The sequence below is a fragment of the Perca flavescens genome, chromosome 15 (genome assembly GCF_004354835.1).
Source record: "Perca flavescens isolate YP-PL-M2 chromosome 15, PFLA_1.0, whole genome shotgun sequence".
Lineage (NCBI taxonomy): Eukaryota > Metazoa > Chordata > Actinopteri > Perciformes > Percidae > Perca > Perca flavescens.
Genome location: NC_041345.1, coordinates 18,291,331 through 18,315,973, shown reverse-complemented (window position 1 = coordinate 18,315,973; position 24,643 = coordinate 18,291,331). Strand labels below are relative to the sequence as shown.

The window sequence follows — 24,643 nt, the reverse complement described above, 5'->3', positions numbered from 1 at the left end:
GGCTACGTAAAAGGTTTGCAGCACACACACACACACACACACACACACACACACACACACACACACACACACACACACACACACACACACACACACACACACACACACACACAGTATACAGATCAGAGTTTAAAGGAGAAAAGGAAAGACTGTTTATTTTGATAGTTTTTATTGTTGCTCACATTAAAACAACCACATCACATTGAGAAACAAGAGAATGGAGAAATAAAATAAAAATAAAGACAGAATAAGCATAAGAGTTCATATGTCTTTCTATGGTTGTTTCTTTTGTCCTTGTTGGAGAGGGGAGGTGGACAGACAGGGTTGGCTGCAGAGCCTTCTCCAGTCATCCCACTATTTTAGCAGGTCAGAGGTCAAAGTTTTACACATTTGTATATACAGCCCAGATGATGCAAAGTTTTATTAATCCTGTGGCACAACTGAAAACTTCCTATACATTAAATCATGTATCTTTAGTTAAAGTGGAAATTAAGTTAGATGCTGACTAAAAACGTTTAGAAATTGTTGTTGACTCCAAGAAAGGAGAGACTAAGTGGTAAAAAGACTTCAGAAAGTTTTCTGAGTAACCGTTTTGCTCAAATGTCAGTAGTACAGTAACTGCAGTGCCTGGTTTTAGGCTTGCGAGGTGGAAACAGACAGTAGAAACAAGACAGAGCTGAGCTAACACAGTAATACACTGGATGTTAGATTAGAAAAATAGCTCTTACGACAGATCCATGACATACAATCAAAAAGATGACAATAGAAAAGTGTTAACATACAAAAAGGAATCTGTGAGCACTGAGAAATCCCAAAATGTGTCAACAGATTTAAATTTACATTTTTTGACTTCTTAACATGGTGTCAGTTCGCAGTGAATCCAGTCCAAATGTGTGATGCATGCAGGCAAGGGTTATTTCAAACAAATTAGAGGTAGCGTTGCCCTTTAATGATTCATTTTTTAGTATACTCAAATATGAAAAGTGTGGTATGAAATAACCACACACATTCACTCTCACTTGCTCATGGATTTAACACAATAAAAAAAAGCATGTTGGTGCTTTTTATTGAGTCTTACAAAAAGTGATACTCCACCACAAATATTTTCAATATCTATGTTTTTATTATAGATTTACTAACTCTAGATTGCGTGACTCAGATGGTGGGCACTGGACAGAATATAAGCAGGTTATGATACATAAATAGTCTGCGAAGTGGGTGTTTTTATACTTCTTTAGGCCTTGAAATCTTGTATTACAGTTATAGCTAACATTAATTAAAGTTGACCACATCTCTCTCTTTTTTAAGCCACCTTTCAAGCTGTCAAGAGGTTAAAGTTATAATCCATAAGACTTCAGTATGTGGTAATTTAACACAAATACAAAAATATGATATAAATGAGATACAATTACAAAACAGTAATCTGGGATTACATGCTGCATTGTTTTTCTGTGAATCCCCTAACTAATTTGAAACTCTCAATAGAATGGCAGACTCCGCCACAAACGCTGATAACTACTGTATATATAGCATTAAAACTGGATTTCACTCCATGAAAATAGATACAAGCTGGAGTATCACTTTAAACCTGTTATTTCTACCTACTACCACAAGATGGCAGTTCATGAACATTTAACCTCAGGGCTAAACATGAACTATTCTGCAAATCAGAACTATGATGTTTCAAAATAAAGTGGAACAAATACCACACACATTTAAAGACTTTCATGTACTTTTGAACGAGTTGTTTAAGAGAGTCTTTGTTTAAAAAAAGAGAGTTTATATGCATGTGAGTGTAAATATTTTGGTGATTAGTATCCTCTTAAAAGGAACATTTAGCTCTGTGCAGAAGCATTAAGTTAGAGGGAGGAATGGTCTTACAGGGTATTTGGTCATGTTGACCTTGTTGGCCCCTCCACTCTCATTACAAACAAAGGGACATTTGGGCCAAAGTTACCTGCTCTGTTAGTAGATCATTCCTCACCTGCTCATATGGGCTGACTCCTAATACACAAACTACCTCTCTGTCTCTTTATTTCACCTTTACCTTTCGTTCTTTAGAGGCTAAGTGAAGTAGTACAGAGATCATTGCTCACTCTCATGTTAGATTTCATGAAGGTGCACCCCCATTTCCTCATCTCTTCTTCAGATTCTAACCATTTTACAAAACACCTCTCTCTCTCTCTCTCTCTCTCTCTCTCTCTCTCTCTCTCTCTCTCTCTCTCTCTCTCTCAGTAATTCCCCCGACTTTTCTTCTCTGTTGTACCCTTGATTTTGTCCCCCTCTTCCTCCTCCACATCCTCTTTCTCCTCCTCCTCTTCCTCCTCCTCCTCCTCCCTCCTCCTCCTCCTCCTCCTCCTCCTCCTCCTCCTGTGCTGCCTGGATTTGCCTGGCCGTCTCTCTCACACTGGAAAACTTGCCTGACTGTTCAGTAGTCGCCGTCTCTTGGTGATCTGAGGAGACAAAGACTGATGTCAAAAGGAGCAGTAAAATCACAACACCAACTTTGCTTTTGGTAATTGTAACCATTTATATCAATTATACTGTATCATAAGTAGGCTATCCTATGAAGGGCCTCCTTTCTTTATGGATTGAAGTGCTTGTGGAGTAAATTCTGGTGAAAGAGATGACTGGTGGGCAGGAAGCACTAGGATTGACAGTAACGCTGAAACAATTAGTCAATTAATTGATTGGTTGCTCAACAAAAAAAATTAAAGGCCGAAAATATATTGGTAAAAAGTGCTGCCAGAGTGCTGTACAGTCATTCCGCGGATGCAATGATGGTGGATGTTGAGAGCGCAGGAAACGCTGAATCAGAGCAGATTGGGCTTTTTGGGAGGCGGCCTTTAAGAGACACGCACTTAAACAGAGCGTTTTAGACAGAGGGTGAATACAGGTATATTCAGACAGACTGATTTTTGAACATTACAGCATGAAAACATGTTCTAGTAGAAACCCAAAATACAAGTATGAACCTGAAAATGAGCATAATATGGGACCTTTAAAGCGTAACTCTTGCCAAAATGCAACCTAGGGTCTTTTTGTGAATATACCAGAGTCAAACTTTCGTTTAAAAGCATAATTAGGACGGAAACGACACTTTTAAGATCACCCGTATTCTTGTTTTCGGTCAAATGGCCTTTTGAATGGGAGAGCTTGGGGCACTACTATGATAGCATCAAAATCACTATTTTTAAAACACTAAGAAGGCTTGACACAACATAAAACTTTGCTTGAAGTATCACCAGGGGCTCTACACATGAACTCCAGCATTGAGAACATTGTTTGTGTACACAGAGTTTACTAAAAAGAAAGGTTTTAACAACTCATTGTAGCTGTTGGTTTTTCTGGTCGCCGTCCATCTTGCCAGTCAAAAAGAGTCCATCTCTGAATGCAACACAACAGGGAGGAGAGTAAAGATGGAAAGCTCCTAAAGCTTAGTTCCATAAATGCACGGATAATTTGTTGTTTTGTCGCTAGTGAAAAACAATATTGACCTTGTAGTTGAAAAAGGAACATCATATAAGAATGACATTTCCTCCTATGGAGTCCGTTCATTTGCATTGGGAGATCGACACTTTTTGACTGACAAAGATGGCGGATAGCGTAAACAACAACAGCTAAAGTGAGTCATTCAAAACCTTTATTTTTAGCAAACTCTGTGAACATCCGTGCATTTATGGAACTAAGCTTTAGGAGCTTTCCATCTTTACTCTCCTCCCTGTTGTGTTGCATTCAGAGATGGACTCTTTTTGACTGGACGGCGACTAGAAAAACCAACAGCTACAATGAGTTGTTAAAACCTTTCTTTTTAGTAAACTCTGTGTACACAAACAATATTTCCGATGCTGGAGTTCATGTGTAGAGCCCCTGGTGATACTTCGAGCAAAGTTTCATGTTGTGTCGAGCCCTCTTAGTGTTTTAAAAATAGTGATTTTGATTCTATCATAGTAGTGCCCCAAGCTCTCCCATTCAAAAGGCCATTTGAACAAAATCGAGAATATGGTAAATCTTAAAAGTGGCGTTTTCATCCTAATTATGCTTTTAAACAAAAGTTTGACTCGAGTATATTCACAAAAAGACCCTAGGTTGCATTTTGGCGATAGTTATGCTTTAAATCAGAAATGAAAGCAAATTTCCCCCAGGAACAGGCTGTACTATATACAAATGTAAAAAAGTAATATTTCTGGTGAGTTTACTTGAATTTTGTGTTTATGTCTTCCTTTTTAAGATTCAAAACCTAATTCATAAACTCACTGGATGAGACTGAGAATTAGACTGTCCTTATTTTTGAAATGTTTATACTTTTCATCAGATGTCAATTTTGTGACATCCATGATTAAATAACTTGTTTTCCTTGATTTGTTTTCTGTCCGTGATAACACAGGCCGAGCCCAAACTGAGAGCAGATGAACTCTAATCAAAGGACCCAACCAGGATCTTTCAACATCCTATTTGGGTACTTTGTGTTTCAAAGGAATTATTGAGATGGTCTGTCATCGTTGCCGACAAAGCAATAATTCTGAATAAAATTCCACTGTTCTCATGTGATATATTGGACAATTTGTGAGCGTATATGCAAAATAAAGTTCACTTCAACTTGAGATGTGTGTACTAATTTTTAGTAATGCTGGGTATCAAACTTCCACAGATATTTTGTTGCTTCACATAACTCAAACTCAGTCAAAAGGTTTTATATTCTAAATATAAAATAATAGAATGAAACGGAGTAGAATACAGAGCAGGATCAGCACAGACAGCCTGCTCTGTGTGCTTGTTAATCCTGTCTGATGTCTCTGACTGGTATAGGTGTTGTGTCCAGGCCTTTAGTCAGCTGCAGTTTGCCCTCTGACAGATTTGGGGCAAGAGACAGAAAGCCAATATGTCTCTGTGTCTCTCAATGCACAGAGCTTCATCTTTGCTGCTGGACGGCCCACAGAGGCGCTTATGTTACCCTGAAAACTACTTTAATACTAGTACTACTACTACTACTACTACTTTAAAAATAGGGTTTTCATGATTTCAGAGCAGGTTGAAAGTTGTAATATTTCTTGCTCTTTTACATCTGCCTACTTTACTTTTGTTTTACACTCAATCTTGCAGTCAACCTAAATACTACCTTGATCATGCAGAACTTTGAAACGTGTTGCTGTCTCACATACTGTAACAAAGAATCAGTGTTTGAGGAAGTTATCAACGATTAGAGACAAATTAGTCCTGAAATCTCAAAGTGTTTGCAGACACAATCAGGATAAATATAAAAGGAAAAGGGCAAACCATTCACACAAACCTGAAGGAAAAATACACCTTTAGATAATCTTACACTGCACTGATCACCAGCCTGTGATGCCCACTGCATGACTTCTGATAAACAATTGTCATTTCCATTTTCAGTATACCAATTTCTCTGATTTTCAAGATTTTGTGTTTGTTTTTACTACTCCAATAACTTTGGAATGAATAAATCGGTATAGCAAATCTGAGTTGAGTAGATGAAAATCTATTTAAAGTTTTCTTTTTCTCCTTGCAGCTGTGCTGGAAATGTTTCAATTGCACCATTTATCTGATCTGACATGTACTGTATATCTAAAATTACACACCACAAAACTAAACACCCAAACCAGGCCTATATAATCAAGGCACGATGTCAGCGGTTCTGTTTAAAGCAGTGTTCAAGTGTCACAGGGTATATTTATCAACAATATTGTCCTTGCTGCCTCTGTGTGCAGTGTTGCTGCTGTTGTGTTCCCAGCCAGTTGACATAGAGCCTCCCTCTCACCAGCACCTTTTGTGGGAGATGTGTCCTCTCCCTCTGTTCCCTGCCAGTGGTCCTCTTCCTCACCCCCTTCACAAGGGTCTTCTAAAGAGGGGTAGATACCTAGGTTCTGCATATGGGCTTCGGCCATCTTCTGCACAGCTACACACAGGTAAACACAGCGCACACACACACACACACACACACACACACACACACACACACACACACACACACACACACACACACACACACACACACACACACACACACACAACCACACAACCACACAGGGAGACGGCCACACACACACATGGACACAGGAATAGAGGGATATGTTGTTTTGGTTTTACCACGCTTCAACACTGTCAGTTTTTATCAAGCCTCACAGGGATTTTTGAATACATGCCAAGCAGGCAAGAAGCCAATTAAACACATGCACTGACAGACAGACAGGCAGGCAACTGCAAAACAGTATCCCACACTGATATTTTGAGCCTCTGCTGTTGTTTTCTATTTCTACTCTCACCCTGTTCTCCCATCTGTTTGTTTGTACCCTCTTCTTTCCTCGACTGCCTGCCCACCTCAGTGCTTCGCCTAGCAGTGCTGACTCAGACCCTTCTCTTACTTCTTTTGGGTCACCTTGACTTCTCTCTCTGTCTTTTTCACACCCTCAGATACACAGTGAGGCACTAAGGCAGGTCACTTATTCTATCTTATGGTAGGTTACGTTATTAAAAGTTATTCTGAGATGGCTCTCTCTTCCACTCTCTGCGTAGGAGCTGATGAAGGACATATTTCTGATGCAGTAATGAGGCTTCCTGGCTCATTATATCATCACTCGACATGCAATACACACACAGAAATTCCCATTAAATGAAGCTCTGCTGACAAGCTCTGTTAAGTAGATTTGTGCTGATTTAAGGACCACATGCAACAAGCAGGAAGCCACATGCGTGAATGCACAAAAGAAAATACATGTTTGTGTTCATGCATGTATTTCTATCCTGCCTACATGCGTGTGTTCATGTCTGTGTATGTGTGTCACAGCTGTATACACAACTGACTGTAATCCTGGATGATCCAGACTTTCCTAGACTCACACTCAGTGTCTCACAGCTGTCACACTCTAATCTCTCTCTTTCTCCCTTTCTCTCTATCTGTCACACACAAATATACAGATCCTGTTGTAGATTGTACAGTAAGAGCAGAAAAATGCCTATGCGCATCACATATACGTAGAAAGAAAAGAAATAAATGCTCTTAATGCATTTTTTCCCCTTTTTCTGCTAATTTGAAGCATGGAAAGCAAGAAGGAAATTGACTGCAGTGAAGCACGGTAAAACAAAAAAGGATTTAAACACAAGGATAAATCACACCACACAACCACCACCTGTAGTACCATTACTGCTCACACCTACCTCTGAGTGATGGAGGCTGATACACGTTTGGATTGACACGTTTTGGTTTCAGCACTCCGTTTTCTCCTACGACCCACTGCGAACAAAGAGAGAGAACCATTACCCCACATTTTCCACATAACTTTCTCTTTAAAAATCCCACCCAGACATGATTTAAGACATAAAAAATACTCCTGATACTGTTTTTTCTTTTTAGTCCACTCCAAAAATCCAGAATCTATGAATATGCAAATATTGTTAATTTCTGGACACAAGATATCTTCTATTTCATTATATGTACTGACTGGAGACTTCAAGTTTTCACGTCACACTTAATGTGTTGCATACTGGACCTTGATTGGCTCTGAACTAACTGTTATTTCACAAAATCCTGCCGTACAGTAGATACACATCAGATTGAAGGTGAGCACAGAGAAAAAAGAAAAAAATCCTTCTAGTGTCAAACTCTGCACATACAGTATCTACCGTACATCATTCTGCAAAGCGAAGGTCAATCATCCAAGTGAAGAAACAATGTGCAAAACAATAAACATTTTCTAGTACAGGGGGGCTTGAAGTTTTTTTCTAAGAATTCATATATATGTCTTTGTTCAAAAACTTCACAGAAGAAGGCAAGGTATGGCAAATTAATTATATAGCACATTTCATTCACAGTGGCACAGTTGATGATGCCGACAGACATCTTCAAACCCCAAATGCCATGTTTTTCATGGCTGCACCTTTACATCATATTAAAAAGTTCTTTCTTACACTACCTTTATTTCTATGGCACTACATGTGTTCGTCAGCCATGCAATGCAATATTTGCAGGACAGGTTTGGCTACTGAGAAGCGTCAGTATTTGCCAGGATACTTATTTCCTCCATCCGTCGGAGTTAACACTTCCCCAAAGTACTGCATGGCATATTTAATTCTTTGACACTTTCTTTACTAGAGTTTAAAATTCAAAAAAAAATTCTTATCACAGGATTCACTTACTTGTTTTTTGGAATCTTTCAGTCACATCTTGTGGTTTTCCTCAGGGGATAATTGTTTGTCAAACATATTTCTAAGGTCAAGATCGAACCTTCTTTTAAATAAATGATTTTTTGGGTTTGAAAATGGTTGACCACACACATGAGTTTGTGATGATGGACACATTGAAGGATAGCGGGGTTAAATAAGTTATAACATTACAAAGTAAATACTAGTTGGGAGCTGATATTTTTGAGGCAGACAGCAGATAATAGAAAAACAAAGCATTATGATGTTTAACAATGAAATGGCTAACTCCAAAGGGAGGGTGGTTGATGCTTTTAGTCCATGGGATTGAGTGAAGAGGACAGATGAGAATGCACAGATACTTATTATAGCAAAGGTTTTGAATTCACCTTTACCTGATGGGTGGACTGATCATCCTCAGGAGATGACTGGTCGGCTACTCTAAACAGTGTGGCAGGTGTTGGCCTCCTGCGCCGGATCTATAAACAAACACACAAACAAGCAACCATAAAGGGCAGACATAAATAAATGAATAATTAAACTGTCCGATACTGTATTATTAATAATGCTCAGCACGAAGCCTTATCAATCAAATGGAAGCTATTGGCAGTTGATGCTGGTAAAGGGCATGCTGGGGCCTTGCTGCCTTCATCAGTGCTGTTGCCCAATTGGCTGACTGGTCAACCAGTGGTCAGGTCAGAGCACATGCCATGGTCAGTAGAGCAGAGGAAGATTCATTATGTAACTTACTGATTTCATAGACTGATACAGTGAAAGGCATGTTGTGCAGAACAGAAGCTATAGTCATGTTGCTCAAGTTTAAAATGATCCAGCATTTATAGAGTGATAAAGCTTTTGATACAGGATTTAATTGAACTGAATGACCACTTCACACAACACACAAGCGTGTTTGATCACCTGAGTGCACCATGCATGGTCATACTGTATACACCCTCACAGACAGAGGGACCATGGAAAAGTGGAATTTAGACTAAATAAGCCTCAGCAGTCAGCCCAGACACTCCCCTACGCTGTCCAGTCTCCCTCTCTGACGGCAACACTCACTGTTTCCTGGAGGCTCAAGCCAGGTCGCTGTTGGTCTGAGAGCAGACAGCCAGACGGACTGCAGGTCTGCACTTCACCTCTCGTAGAGTTCACTGTATACAGTGAACTCTCTGTCCCTATGGGAACAAACGCCAGGCTATGCCCCTCCAGCTTGCTAATATGGTGCCCTGCCTGTGGGACTGCACTTTTACAGTTTGGCATTTCTTTTGACAACAACATGGTTGAAACTGATACTCAGTTTAGTCCTTTTAAAGGCAAACTACACCAAAAATCATTTGAGTATCAAACCTTAACCCCCTGTAGAGTTGAACAAGGTTTAAAAAGTGTAGAGCTCATTTAAACAGGGTTGTGTATGAGGACTAGGATAGAAGGCTTGTATTTAGCTGTATTTTGGCAAAAAATATTATATATTATATTATACTATTTTGATAATTGATTAATCCTTTACATTTTTTAATTCATTCACCTTTTCATTAATCAATGCCAAAATGCTGATTTTCTCTGATATATATATATATATATATATATATATATATATATATATACACTTGTGAATTGTATTCTTAATCTTTTGGTTTTGGCCCCTTGGAACTTGTTTTGGGAATTCTGATCTGGCATCTTATGATTATTTTATGACTAAATGATAAATCGAATAATCAGACAAATAGTGTACATATTAATCAGTGACGAAAAATAATTGTATGTTGCCATCCTTTACAGGTTTGCAGTAGAGACGGAGTGGTTTGAGAAGTTTCTCTGGATATTTTGCTATTTTTGTGTTAAAAGACAAATTCAAGTTTAAAACAGCCTCTGTTCTGCTTGAAGGATCAAACTGCAAACTTTTTACAAGCCACCTTTAGAGCAAACAGGAAGTAATTGTTTAATACTCAAAATTAATTAATAACAATAATGAAATAATAAAGAAAGATTTACATCTAGAGCTCAATACTTTGACTTTAGCTGACATCTATAAAACTAGCTTTTGGATAAAATACTGTGTGCCGAGAGTGAAAGCAGTGCAACTAAGTGAGCTAAGTGGACTTGGCAGGTCAGACAAACGAGGTATTGAAAAGTGTCCTTTGTGGAGCAAGCCAACCTTGGCCATGGCATGAACCCTCACTGTTTACGGCACCACATAACATCGCAGTAAGAGTTAAGTAGTCTGGCTCTATTTAGTGTTAAACTACTCTATACTGTGAGATGTGTTTGTGGTCGTTTCCCATACGTCTTGTTAAGCGAGGTGTGCATCATCACTGTGAGGCACACAATGCCAAAGCAGATGCTTGCTGGGCCGCGGGGTAAAAAGAGTAATCAAATGAGGATTTTACCCTTATTTATGACACCCGACATTAATCTCGTCAGGCAACTTCCAGCTGTCGTGTCTCCCCTGGATCTCTCACACTATCCGTCTTTCTCTTGTTCACTTCTCATTTCCATCTCACTTGATCCTCTGCTTCCTCTATCCTGTTTACTTCCATGTCCATCCTTCATTCCTTGACAGTGACATTTCCCCCACTCTCCCCCTCTGCTCTCTATCGCCAGAATGCATCATAACTGAAATTAAATTACTTTTGACTTGGCTGTCCTTTCGATCTCTCTCTTTCTCTCTTTACTGGCAGGGAATATCCACAGGGCTCCCACACATCTCCCCCTGGCAAGGTGTGGCGGCCTGGGGCTCCATGATGCTGTGAACCCTGCTGCCTCTGCCTGCCTGACACCTGCTACCAGCCTTGCAGGGCAGCCTGAGGTGTCTCACACAGAGACCCACAACAGAGAGCACACACCAGATGTTGCCGTGACCAAGCCTATGCCCGAGTCCTGTGGCATTAAAGATAATAAACTGGGAAAACCACTGGATTGGTCCTCTAATGTCCCCCCATGCAGACATTGTATTTGTACGGTTATGGCGAGGAAGGTTTAAGGGACAACCTAATGGTTCTGCTGGTTAAGGTATCCATGCCAACAGATTCCTACAGGTCTACAATAATTTAAATGGTGAATGTCATTTTCAAGCAAAAGGGCCCCAAAATTCCAAGTTATAGCTACTTAATTGTCAATATTCACTGCTTTTCCCTGTTCTATATTCTATATACTATTGTAAATTGAATATCTTTCAGTTTTGGAATGGTCAGAACAAACAAGACATCTGATGAGGTCATCTTTGACTATGAGAAACTGGGATGGACATTTTTTTTACTATTTTCAGACATATCAAATACTGTTTAATCGATTACTCTGGACAATAATCAGCAGATTAATCGATAATGAAATGATTGTTAGCTGTAGTCCTAATTAACTTTAGTTCATAAAGAATTTCACATCATAGCTAACAAAACATTTTACTTTACCACAAATTTCTAGTTCAGTCTAATAAGTACAAAATAGCTGTTACACCACTTCTTTAAGTCCTACTTCTGTTTCTTAAGGTATGGTTGTGTTACATTAATGGAAAATAAAGCCCTGGATATATCCACAGGGCTAATATGTACAGAATAACATGTATCAGCTCTACTTTACATGTTTCCAGATTGATGTATGTAATGTCCAAGGCCTTGGACCTTTATCTACCATTGTTTGCTGTCTCCGTAGTGAAAACTATGAAACAAAAGCAAAAATTCCCATTTTTCATACTGTCTGAAGTCCATTTCATCACCCCTGACAATGACATATAATAAGGTGTCATTGAAAGAGACAGTTGCAGAATGAAAGCAGGAAAAGATTCAAAACTACAGAGTCCAGTTAATTTACTCAGATGGAGATAAAAATAGAGACGGTGAGATAGATGGAAGGTAAAATGATTGTGTGGGATAATTGAGGTCACTGAGAAGCATAATCTGTAAATCTGATGATCTATTTACCTGTGAGCACACATGCAGTGTGTGTGTGTGTGTGTGTGTGTAGATGACTGTCCTCCTAGTGTCATCATGTAATCATCATGGTGGTCTTGTGAAATGCCAAGACCTGTCCTCGTAAACCAGGAAAAAGAGTCCCCTCCCAGGTAAATTATAAAACAGGTTGTAAAGTAAATGAAAAGACAATAAAACCAATCAACATACATAAATGCTTTTGTAGCAAGCAAACACAGATGTATCTTTCTTTTATGCACATTACACACACACAACATGATGGTGACAGTGTTGTTGGTGGTGGTGGCGACGTGCTACTGTATGACATTGGCAATGCCAGATGACATAAATACGCATAGTGACTTTAGTAATTTTCCAGCCTTAAAACCAACCCCATTCTCCCAGAGTTACATAATATGTGTGTTACTCACTCACACACACTGGGGCACAGTGTGTGAGATTACTCCCGCTACGCTTTATCCCTCATCCCTCCTCTACTTCCCTAAACCCCCTGCCTCCAATCTCCCAAACCCTCTCCTTTGCTGGCAGCCATTGCTTTTGTACCTACATCAGTTGAGATGCTGTGGACTTGCACGCAGGGGCTCTAAGCAGGCTGCTGCAGTGGCCTTTCAGCGGCTCCACAGGTGTACGTCTGTAGGCTCCTCTGAGAGGAAGCAGCACCTCTCTAGCTTTCACACAGAACTTTGGTCTCAATAAAAACATTGGCTAATGGATTGCAGCAAATGAGATGTTTCAGTTTATCTAAATCTGATGAGTGAATTTGAATAATGTGCTGACTCTGCATTGTGTGACAGATAGAGGAGGAAGAGAGAAGCCTAGATTCATTGTATCGCCGATTGTTAGGCTAAATTAACTTTGTTGAACAACATCATGTATGTTTTTTATGTAATCCCCTCATTAAGTTTTAATCAAACAATCATGGTTTTATATTCCTACTTTCATTGATTTGTTGACGATATCTTTAAACATCCTTAAAGCCATTTGGAGGTATGTTTTGAGACTCGTATTATGTTAGAGTTGTATTTTTATAAGTCTGTCAAGTGTAATTAGGGGCAAGGACGCTAAGTAGCCAAGAATGACTCTATTTTAGGACTACAATACCTTAGTCTGTGCTGTGTGGTGTAAATGAATCATTGGTAAATATTGTCTCTACACATGGTAGGTGTGTGTTGCCTCAGCACAGTCCTGCGTAGTAGCCTGGGTGCAGATCGGCTGATATAGGTCTGCTCTTCAGAGGCCGTCCTCTTAGCCGGTGCTCTCGTGGCTGGGCCTATAAAAAGCTGCAGCAGTAGGACAGCATAAACTAGATCGGAGGGGTCCCTGGGGCCCCCGCACCAGTGCTAACAGTTGAGCATCTCGTGGGGAGTCAGCTGTGCAGATCTGGTCTCAACGCAAAGACAACACAGAGAGAAAGACATCTCAGATCTCCTTCCCTGTCAGCTTAAATCTCTTGTGTCCAATAGCACTGCATTACACCAGGCCATCCTATTAAGCAGTGTGCGGGGGCATCACTCAGATTCATATGCATTTTTTCTAACTCTCTCCCTCTTGGCCCAGCTGTAACCCAGCTCTGGATGGATAGATATGGATTTGTACAAGATTGATTTTCTGTTATGGCATCTGCCCGCAGGCGCATGCCACTACATCATTCAGAAATAAGCACTTGTGTATGTGCATACAGTACACCAATGGCAACATACTCATATTGTTCAACCAGAAACTAATGGGAGGTATATGGAGTAAAGTTGTGCAAAGAAATGTAGGTCTTGTGTGTGAAGTCTGTTCCCCCTTTGAAAAGAGTTTCTGAGTGGAGTAGCTCTGCTGTTCTTCCCAGTGAAGGTGGATTAAATCTTTGGTTTGTGATTCTTCATTTCTTTTTATTTCTACTGTAGAAAAATAACTCCATGGGGGCAGCACATAAGTCATTCACCCTTACAATTTCGGTCACCTCCAGTTTTTCTGTCATTACCGTCTCTTCCTTACAACCTCAACTACGTCTATTGAATACAAAGTTCCCTCTCTCTCCTCTTGAGACCATCTCTGTCCATCTACTCTGCTGTAGTTTTTGAACTCTGAAGAGCAACTCAATTAAACAAAGCCATGGTGTTGCCATTTTCCCTGGGCCATGCCCGACCCCGACCCCCCCGACCCCCTCCCCCTCAGTGAGCCTTTTGAAATGAAGTGGCAGACCCCCATGTGGTGTAAGTGCAATCTCGCAATGAGTTCAATAACACAATAAAGTGAAAAATGATCCTTCTCAGTATGAGCTGAGTGTTTTTCTTCTTTTGTTACATTTCTAGTGCTGATACGTTTTTTGACAAATAAAACACACGTTTTATGGATATGTTGGTTGGAAATGTGGAACAAAATTGTATCAACCTTGCAAGTTTAACCATTCCAAACATGTAAAACATTAATACATTTTTGCAAATAGTGCAAGAGAACAATTGGTGTTGAAAAACAGGTTTAACAAAATAACATAAATACAAAGATAAAGGTGTTGTTGATTGTATCTTATCTGGTTAGTGTGATTAGCAGCGTGCTGTGTCTTTTTAGATTTTTTTGGAGGGAGACTAAAAGATAACACATGGAACTGTGAGCTCCAAGATGCAAAATATCAGCGTGGTTAATTTGACATCATCATTTCTGCCTGCAGTTTTGTTTGTGAGCATATCCACACTGACATTTCAGGAATTAGATTCTTTAGGTTTTGTATTTTGCTCAAATAATTGGACAGACTGTTGGCTATTGTCATGATTGAACCTAAATACCACCCCACTCTGCCTCTTCCTGATAAAGCTGGCAGACAAAATGTTTCCATAAGCATGACAAACACAAAACCAAAGGCCAGTGATCAGATATATCATGTGACAAACAGCTCTGTCAGACACATTCAGGCTATACTCAGTCATCACTAACAGACAGTGCTGCCAGGCAGCTTCAACAAGGCTTCAATAAGTACCACGCACTTGTTGAGTTTCCAAATGTTTTAAAGAGGGTCAAGGACGTGGCTACGCAAATTTCAACCCGAACTACAGCTCAGTGAGTTCCGAGGTCTGTCAGATATGCACATGTGCTCATTCCTATTCAAATGAACAGCATCATTGAATTCCCATAAGTCAGTGAGGCTGCTGCATGTTGCTTCTCAACATTCACATAACGCTCTTGCGGTGAACTTTGGCCCCACCACTGGCTAACTGAATAAACAGATGGGCTGGAGATAGCATCTGGAGGGGCTCTCCAATGACCCCAAAAATAGGAAATAGAATTACGCTGCACCCACTGGCAGAATTATATAACACTCAGACAACCACCCCCCTCTCTCTCCTTCTCTTCTGTCTCGCTGTACTCCCCCAACATGTGTGTAATTAGCTGCTGGTTTGGCCTGTTGTTCTGTTGTAAGAAAGGTTTACCATCTCAACACAGGAGAGTATGTGCCTATGTCTAATGAGTGACAGGAAGCCACCTGCCAGGTCACAGTGCACACTGGAGCAATACATAGGGTGAGGTGACAGGGGGGATGCCAATGAAAGCTTTCACAGAGACGATGGACCTCGAACAGCTTGCAAACACCATAAATCTGCTTTTTTTTGTTCATGCACTCAAATTTAGTGAGTCACATTGTGCAACTGACAAAGACCAGTTCCAGAGGTCAACAGGCAGGTACAAACAAGGGAAAGCTATAGTTACTCATTTGCAACGTCATATGTACCCACAGGTGATACATCACTTACGATTAAAATCAGGTTTTGTAAGCATTAAGTTGAAATTTATCATCTGATTGTGTAAAATCTAATTTCGTAAAAAGTTTTTTGTTTAAGTACGACAAACCATGTGTTACTGTAATATTGTGCATAACCTTGTTTCTGCTTTGGGACATTCCCCCTTAACAAACTGAAGGTGACCTGCTGTGCCTATGTAAGCCCATTAAGTTGTGGGCAGATAAACATGAAAAACAAATGTCTCAACCGCTGTGACGAAAATCAGAGATTACAACAGGCACAGCAGCAATAACATAATGCCATGTCTTCTCTGTGTTGATGAAACAGAGATCAAGACCAATCCCATTTGTTTTGAGTCACGGCTCAGTGCTCCCCATGCCTACATCAGTCTGACCATCCTGTGGCTCTTTGGTGAGAGAAAGGGACTCCAGCTCCTGACACTGAAAGTAAAATCAGGAGGGAGGAAGGCAGCTCAAAGGTGCAGTTCAGGGTCCAGATTCCAGTTAGGCTACTGATATCTGACACAACATTTGGTGACAAGTCAGCTCCTGATCCGGTAAGCCCCTATCCCCCACCACCATTCTCCCCCTGCTGTGCCACTTTTGCCTTTCTAATCCTCATCCAGATATGATCACTGCTGTTGTTGCTATATAGCCAGGGTTAAAAGTTGGTTCAGGTGCACTGTGACTTCTCTGCATCATCATAAATAGTACAAATTTAAATGTGCAGATAAATGAATGCACATTAGTGGGCTGTATGTCTTCATGTCTTGACTACAGCCTGACTTGGTTTGCTTAACGAGGATCCCTGAAGCAACAAATAAGTGACTGAGTGGAATAACGACACCAACGGACAACAGAGGATTTGTTGACCATGAGGTGAAAGGCTAAGAAGGCCTTGTTGCAGCATTGCAGGCCTCCATAAGGTTCTGGACAGTGCCCGCTGCCTGTGCAGCAGGCATTATAGCGCGGATTGTTCAGTTAATATAATCATTAGATCAAAATGATTTTTGAGAATAGAATATAAATAATTGAATGGAATAAACAGGCTTTTGTGCACATAAACTGCTAAAACAAAGTGGAATAGGAACATGAATGGACACTTAACTGTGCTTAACTGCTTTAGACAGATTCAGAACATGAAAATATTTATGTTCTATTTTCCAAGACATTAATTAATGACAAAATGCCCGGACTGTCAAAAACTGGGAGGAACTAGCACATACGCAGCCTACAGAAGACAGAGGTCCATTGATTGTGTCCAAACTGTAATTACAATCTGTGGTTTCCAGCAAGGCAATTCATCTTATTTAAATAATTTTTTTTCCCAATTAGTTTGCCACTACAAACATCAACTAACTGTTGAGTAGGCAACTTTTAAACCACTATAAGAATAATTTTCATGTATTTGGCATGTGATTGGGCAAACAGAGTCACACCACCACAGCGACATTACTGACAGTCCACATGCAAGGGGAAAATCACTGCACTGTCCTGCCCAGTCCCAGCATGCTTTGTGCTATTCAGCAGGATTTTATTTCTGGTAGTGCATGTTGACAGTCCCCCAGACTGCTAATGTTTACCTACAAAAACATGCTGCATCAAAGGTCACTGTTTGATGTTTAACCCAGAGACTGGACTGGGTAGGGTTAAAGAGAGGTGGGGAGAGGAACCTAAATCACACACCCCATAACCCCTTTAGGTTTAATATAGATTAATGTGGAAGTGTTTTCCATTGGAAGGGTTTGGACCGATGCCCTTTCCTACCCTTTGATATTCCCTTTGATTTTCTGAGTTTGCTGTCAATAAAAAAGGATCAACACGAGCTGATCAGATCAGGCTGGGTTGAGAGAGGAGAAACGTAGAGAGATGTCTGCTTGTTGAGTCCACCGGGAGGCAGACTTGGAGGGAATCAGGGATGCAGTGTCTGACCCTAATCTCTTTCCATGGCGCACATTACCCTACATCACTTGCAAAGCATGCAGGATTGGTGTGTGTGCGTGTGTGTGGAGTGGGGGTAGGGATGGTAAACACAGCCATGTGCTTTCTCCGTGTTGTTGCGGACAACCACAACTTTGCTCATGACCTCTCAAAGATTACTAAAAAGTGATAATCTTAAAAAATAATTTATTCTAGGAGGATTACAAGAAGATAGGAAAGCATAATATAACTTCAGATATGCCAGGGATGGCATTGGAAAACAAGAAAGGAAATATGATGACAAATGTGTTTATGAAAAATTCTGGTCAAGGCAAAATAGAAATGTGTTCACAGTGAGGTCAGTGGATCATCCTGAGTAACCTGGACATTGTAATTGAGAGAGTTTTTAATTTTTAAAAGGTCATTTTCAATGCTTTGAACACAACAAACACAATCCCATTCGCCTTTAATGTAGTGAAGAATGTGCAAGCAACACATGTCTCAAGGGTTTTTATGGTAGAACTTGTGGACAAAGTAGAATATATTCCTTATACATTCCTTACGGAGTAAACATTCACAAACAGGTATGTCTGGTAAGAATATCTTACACCTTTGAGACATATACAAATAACTGCTGTTTTCTCCCACAATGTGCAATGTTTCACTGAATGGGATGTATGAAAGTGCCTGTCATATTAACACAACGCATGAAAGAGCATTCACAAACATGTAACCACACTGATGTAAACAAACTATCAGACAGACAGAGCTGTCCATTAAAGTTGACCTTTTAGATTCCAACTGTGGGGGAGCTTTGGGCGACATAGTTGTGCAACCTGTCTCCATAGAAACAAGGCCCTGGTAGTTTAGACGATAGCGGTTTTGGGGTTTAAATGCCAACAGAAAGAACAGTAAGGAGTTACTGGTTGTGTAAGAAGTTTGGAAGAATGGTATAGTCATTGCAACTCATTAGCAAAGATGGACTTGTGGGTGACAGTAATTGCTGTGGGAGGGGAAGGGAGTGTCGTTAACTGTTACTCCTGCCCACCCACATGTCCCTGGGTAGATGCTATCTGCTTTTAAGCACACATAAACACATCCTCCCCTATACGCCCTTCGGTTTCCCATACTCCCCATTTTTTTCTTTGTTGTAACAATCAGCATTTATCCACCTGCACACACAATCAAAAACAAACAGCCTGAAGCTTTATATTTGTCATGCTCTTGAAACATCTATGTGACATAGGTGTTTGAATCAACTGGTGACCTGAACAGAAGCACCAAGCTGACATAGCCTGAAAGTAAGGCCAGGCTGCTGGATGAGAGCCAGCCAACAAGCCTAAATATAGCTGATCACTGTTTGGCCATAAGGTGTTTGAGCAATAAGGTCCTCCCCAAAACAGAAGGAAGTGAGAGATATTTTTTTTATATGAAGGAGCAGCTCACATATGGTAGATTGATATCCTGTGGTTTCCTGGAAGAGATGATAGGGATAAGAGTGTGATGACAGGACATGAAAGAGAAAATAAGAGGCGGACGTGGAGAGAGCAAGTGTTTACGTGTACATGTGGAAGTCTAGTGAAGTGTTGGGAAACATTTCCATTTCAGCAAGTCATTCAATCTACAATTCAGTATTAGTGTGTAAAATCAAAACGTTAGATGAAACAACCCTTGTGCGACATTGTTATGTGAAAAGCTGGTAGTGTCAGGCAAGAAATTTACACTTGATTCAAGAAAAGCCTAAAAAGAAAAGTACCAAGAAAAGTGCAATTATCACACTTTCTCAGAAACAAACAAACTTCTTCTTATATGATAATCAGTCAGGGAAACAATGGTGCATTGTCGCAAGCCACTCTATTTCATCAAAAGCCTCTTTAATGGAAACTGTGAAACAAGGACAGTTAATAAGGGAGCTGACCCCAGGCAGGTGAACCCAGAGATTAGGTTGTGTCCTTTCCTTCATATTGCACATCACTCTATTGCTTTCCTGCTCCATCTCTCCTCGAGCTCTCAGGAGGAATCAGCCATTGGCCTCAATTTACCTCAGCACCAAACGGTTCCTACTTTGGCCCACTTTCCCCTGCTCTAAAATAAGAGCCACCAGCATTGGAGCCAAAAAAGAAAGATCAGAGTTGTCCCGCCAAAAAAGGAGCTTAAACATTTCATAGAATGATACAGGCCACGCTGAGTCAGTCATTAGACATCTCTGTGGGAAAGCAAGATTGAAGGATTGTACTAACAAAAACTCAGATTACAAAGATCAGTCACATGCAGAAAGTGACATGCAGCCAAAGACAAAAAAGTAATTATCAACAGTGGCAACAAAATGTCAAGAGCTATTTGTTGCTTTTTCATTACAAAAGAGCTTCATACGCAAGATAATGACTCTTCAAGTCAACGCTGCATTGTCAAACATGTCCAGATGAGACAGCAAGGCACTAATCTCATGAGGAAACAGCAAGAGGGAAATGTCATCATTATTTCTCAAATGTGTGGCAGACAGACCCAGCAAACCTGGCCCTGCATGAGCAACTTGTCAAAAATGAAATGAAGCAGAGAGAAAAGGTGATGCAGAGCAAAGATGTTCTAAAGGGGAGAAATTTGGCCAGTTATAGTACAGCACTTCATAGCTACACTAAACAATGCTACCCCTCTGCTGGAATGACCCATGGTCCATAACAAATTCAGCTGTGAAACACTTAAAATTTAAATCAAACACAAAAGCAAGTCAGAGCTAAAGATAAAACAAAATTTCAGAATCCCAAGAAATAGATTTTTCCCAGGGTCAAACATCAATCTGTCCACCGCCTGCTCACCATCTCCACTTGCCGAGGGTCCAGGTTGGTGGGCACAGAGGCCGGCACAGCAAAATGGATCTTCCTCTCCTTTGGCTCCCCCTCGTCCTCGGTCGACACATGTGGCTCCATGGCTCTGGATCCTGGGGGTCTGACTCCCAGGGGAGAGGAGGGGTCGCTGCAGAAGATCACTATAACCTCCCTGAATGGAACCTCTCACTGCTGGGTAGCCCCACTCTCTCTCCAGCCTCACTCCTTCACACCCTGAATCCCTTCTTCTCTTAGAAAAACAATAAAGTGAACACAATCTCTCTTTTTCACCTCCTGTCCTCTTTCCTCTCTCCAGCAGTTGCTAATAACTTCTCTACCTCTCCGGTTCTCACTCTCTCACTCTTTCTTCCCTTCCTTTACAACCTGTGCAGCTGGAGTGAATGAAGCACGTCCTTAGATGTGGCTGTGGAGGAGAGAAGTGGGTGGAGGAGAGGGGAGGGACCAAGATCCAAAAGAAGGTGGAGATATCAGGAGAGAGGGGAGGGGCCAGAGCAAATATGGGAGGAGAGGAAAGAGGATGTAACAGGGGGTGGAGGGGAAGCGGCTGTGTTTTTTCTAGCTATCTAAGCTGAGGTTGATTTGTAATCAGAAAAAAATAATCTCATCACATCAGCTGAGCCTCTTTTGGCCTCTATTTGTGAATGAGAGATTTATGCTGAGAGAGGGAGGGAGCAGGGACTGCAAGGAGGGATAAACAAGAAAAGAGATGTATGCTACTCACATCACTAGATTTAATAGGCAGGGGATGTGATGTTATGACCAATGATTTTCAACAAATGCCTCATCAGTTACAGCGAAATGTCCATTTGTCTTCCATCCTGTTGACATTCATTAATAACGGAGACAAATCCCATTAAAATGTTTTTAAAACTGCAAACTGCATGAATAAATCAAATGAGATACTTAATAATAAAACTACAACAAAGGAAATGGAATATCAAGATCTTTGAATGGAAAATACAGACAGACAATGGTGGAGGTAGAGAGGGAAATAGAGAGGAAGCCGATTGTTGATGGCAAAGTAAAGGGAATAGAGAGAAGGGCAGTTCCAGTGCTATTTTCACAGCCTTGCTGTTATTTCATTCATATAGCAGAAGCATTTGGACAGTGACAAGCAGTGGACTTGACCTCAGGGTAGAGTTGAGCATTGGCATGGGCCGGAATGAAGGAGATAGTTGGAGTGGTGGTGGTGGAGGAGGAGTGAGAGTGAGGTGGAGGAAGAGTGAGGTGGCTGCAGGGGCTTAGTGGGCAGAAAAGAGAGGAAGGTCGAGGTGTATGTGGCGCTCAGGAAGGGCAACTGGCGTTTACAGAGTCCAGAAACACATTGAACAGTCAACTGAGTTTATCCCCGCGGTCAGACCAAGCCGAACATGCCAGCATGTTATTTATTCACTGTTTGGTTTTCAAAGGGTTTGTCTGGGTGTTTTATTCTGCTACAAAGCCACTCCTGTCTGAAGCAAAGGACCACCTCCACATGCCTGCAAGTGGCAACTTATTATTGCATCTCTTAATGACGTCTGAAAGTTGTTTAGGTTTATGACAAGCTAGTCAAAACACAGACAGCCATTTGATTTTGTTGCCAGGTGGTTGCATAACTTCAGCAGGAATTGAGCAATATATTATGAGGAATGTGTAATAGGCTCTGTTTAAGAAAACAGCTCACTACAAGCTGAAGAATTCCAGCATTCAATAACACCATGATTGGGTAATTGTCAAATAATCTAATTAAATAACTATTAAACTGAGAAATGTTTTTTATTTAAAAGCCTGGCCAATCAGGGAGTGAGAAGCAAACATTTTATCTATGAGTCAGAGTCTTAAAGGCAGTGTTTGAGCAGGCTAGAACAGGTGCACCGCAGTGCCTTTGTTCTCCATCTCAACAAATAAGATTTAGATTCAGGACTGAATCTGATTTGTACAAATATGCTAAACCCTTGTTTGATTTGAGGGCACTACACGTAAAGAGCTGTGCTGTTAACATCATGGTTAACAGCTGATTAGCTGGTGTCAGGTCAGTACTGTGTGCCAGGAAGCAAGACAGAAGGCTGTATATTAGAACAGCACCCTCCTCTCTATTCTCCCTGCAGTCACTTAGAACCTGCAAGTGGAATAGTTTCACAGCTATGGCATTATAAAAACATCTAAGAACTGGCTAAAATTAAGCTCAAAACAAGAGAATATTGTCAGCAATTTCAAGGAAATCCAATACCTGGGCAGGCCACAAATGCAAATATATTAGGCTAAAACTAAACCAGCAGAGATGGCAAAAGTACTCACTTCCCGTACTCAAGTAGAAGTACAGATACTCTGGTAAAAGTAGAAGTACTGATTTACTCAAGTAAAAGTAACAAGTACATGCTTGGAAATTTACTTAGTAGTATAGTATACTTAGTAGAAGTATAAAAGTAAAAGTAGCCTTACGAATGAGAAAGCTATGAAAGCTACCTCGACCACACAAATGTTACTAGAGTGCCAGCTGAGAAACTTCAGTGGACATGGAATAAAAGGCTCTTCATATGCCATTGCTTAATAGGCCTAAACAAGTTGACTTTACTTAAAAAATTTATGGAAACTCACTGCCTTGAAAAAAGTAAGTTCAATGAACTTAGTAATAGTAAATTAGTGCAACTTTATTGTTCTGAGTAAACAATACTTAATAAACTTATATTTTCTAAGTGAACACAGCTTGTTTATTCTGAGTAAGTAACACTCAATAAGCTTAAACTTATTAAGTGAAGACAACTTGTTTATTTTAAGTAAATGACACTTAATTAGCTCATGGTTTTTAAGTTAATCAAGCTTGCTTTTTTTAAGTAAATACTTAATTAGCTCACATTTTTTAAGTGAGCACTACTTAATGTTACTGACTTGTTTTCTGGTTCAGTTTACACACTGTAAATCCGAACGTTCAAAGTACTTAAATAGATTAGTAGTGTATACTCAAAGTTTTAGAAAAATTTCTACTAACTTAATTTTTTCAAGTTGATGTAACATGTTCTTCATTAACTTAAAAACATAACTTAAGACAACTTAATATAATTGAGTAATAACATACTAATAATGATAAAGTCCTGCACTGTTAATTTTAACAAGTTGACTTTACTTAAAAAATTTATGGAAACTCATTGCCTTGAAAAAAGTAAGTTCAATGAACTTAGTAATAGTAAATTAGTGCAACTTTATTGTTCTGAGTAAACAATACTTAATAAACTTATATTTTCTAAGTGAACACAGCTTGTTTATTCTGAGTAAGTAACACTCAATAAGCTTAAACTTATTAAGTGAAGACAACTTGTTTATTTTAAGTAAATGACACTTAATTAGCTCATGGTTTTTAAGTTAATCAAGCTTGCTTTTTTAAGTAAATACTTAATTAGCTCACATTTTTTAAGTGAGCACTACTTAATGTTACTGACTTGTTTATAGCTTTTGATAACAATAAAAAGATGCATTTACCTCTATGTGTTTTTTTTTATTCAATGGTAAATTCTTGAAAGCCAGCAGTTTGTGGTGTTTCAGTTGGCACAATTTGCAGCACATATATATATATATATATATATATATATATATATATATATATATATATATATATATATATCAATGTATATTCCCATCCAATTAGATTGAACTCGGTATTGATGACGTGAAAAATAATAGCGGTAACTCCACTGAAATTATTTGAAACTAAAGTAATGAGCCAATTTTGTTAAATGTAAGGAGTAGAAAGTACCAATATTCGTGTTAAAAATGTAAGGACTTAAAGTAAAAAGTCGGCACAAAAATAAATAGTAAAGTAAGTAAGTACAATTTTTTTGGGGGGGGCTTTCCCCTTATTTATTAGATAGTGACAGTGGATAGACAGGAAAGTGGGGGGGGGGAGAGAGAGAGAGAGAGAGAGAGAGAGAGAGAGAGAGAGAGAGAGAGAGGGGGATGACACACAGCAAAGGGCCACAGGTTACATGGGGCACATGCTCTTACTGGGTGAGCCACCCCAGTGTTAAGTCACTCTTTGAAGTAATCCTTTGTGCCATCTGCCATTTTCTTGCATAATTCCTTTTCAAATGGAA

The 24,643-nt window shown here is 39.9% G+C and overlaps 1 protein-coding gene across 1 annotated transcript; it reads right to left on the bottom strand.

Annotated features, from left to right (window-relative positions):
- Window positions 1-224: 224 nt before the first annotated feature.
- ppp1r1b (protein phosphatase 1, regulatory (inhibitor) subunit 1B) lies at window positions 225-20,989 on the bottom strand. Its single transcript, XM_028598877.1, is given in 6 exon segments — window positions 225-2,334; window positions 2,336-2,453; window positions 5,786-5,917; window positions 7,177-7,252; window positions 8,553-8,636; window positions 20,547-20,989. Coding segments are annotated over 6 exon segments (624 nt in total). The 5' UTR covers window positions 20,658-20,989; the 3' UTR covers window positions 225-2,231.
- Window positions 20,990-24,643: the final 3,654 nt, after the last annotated feature.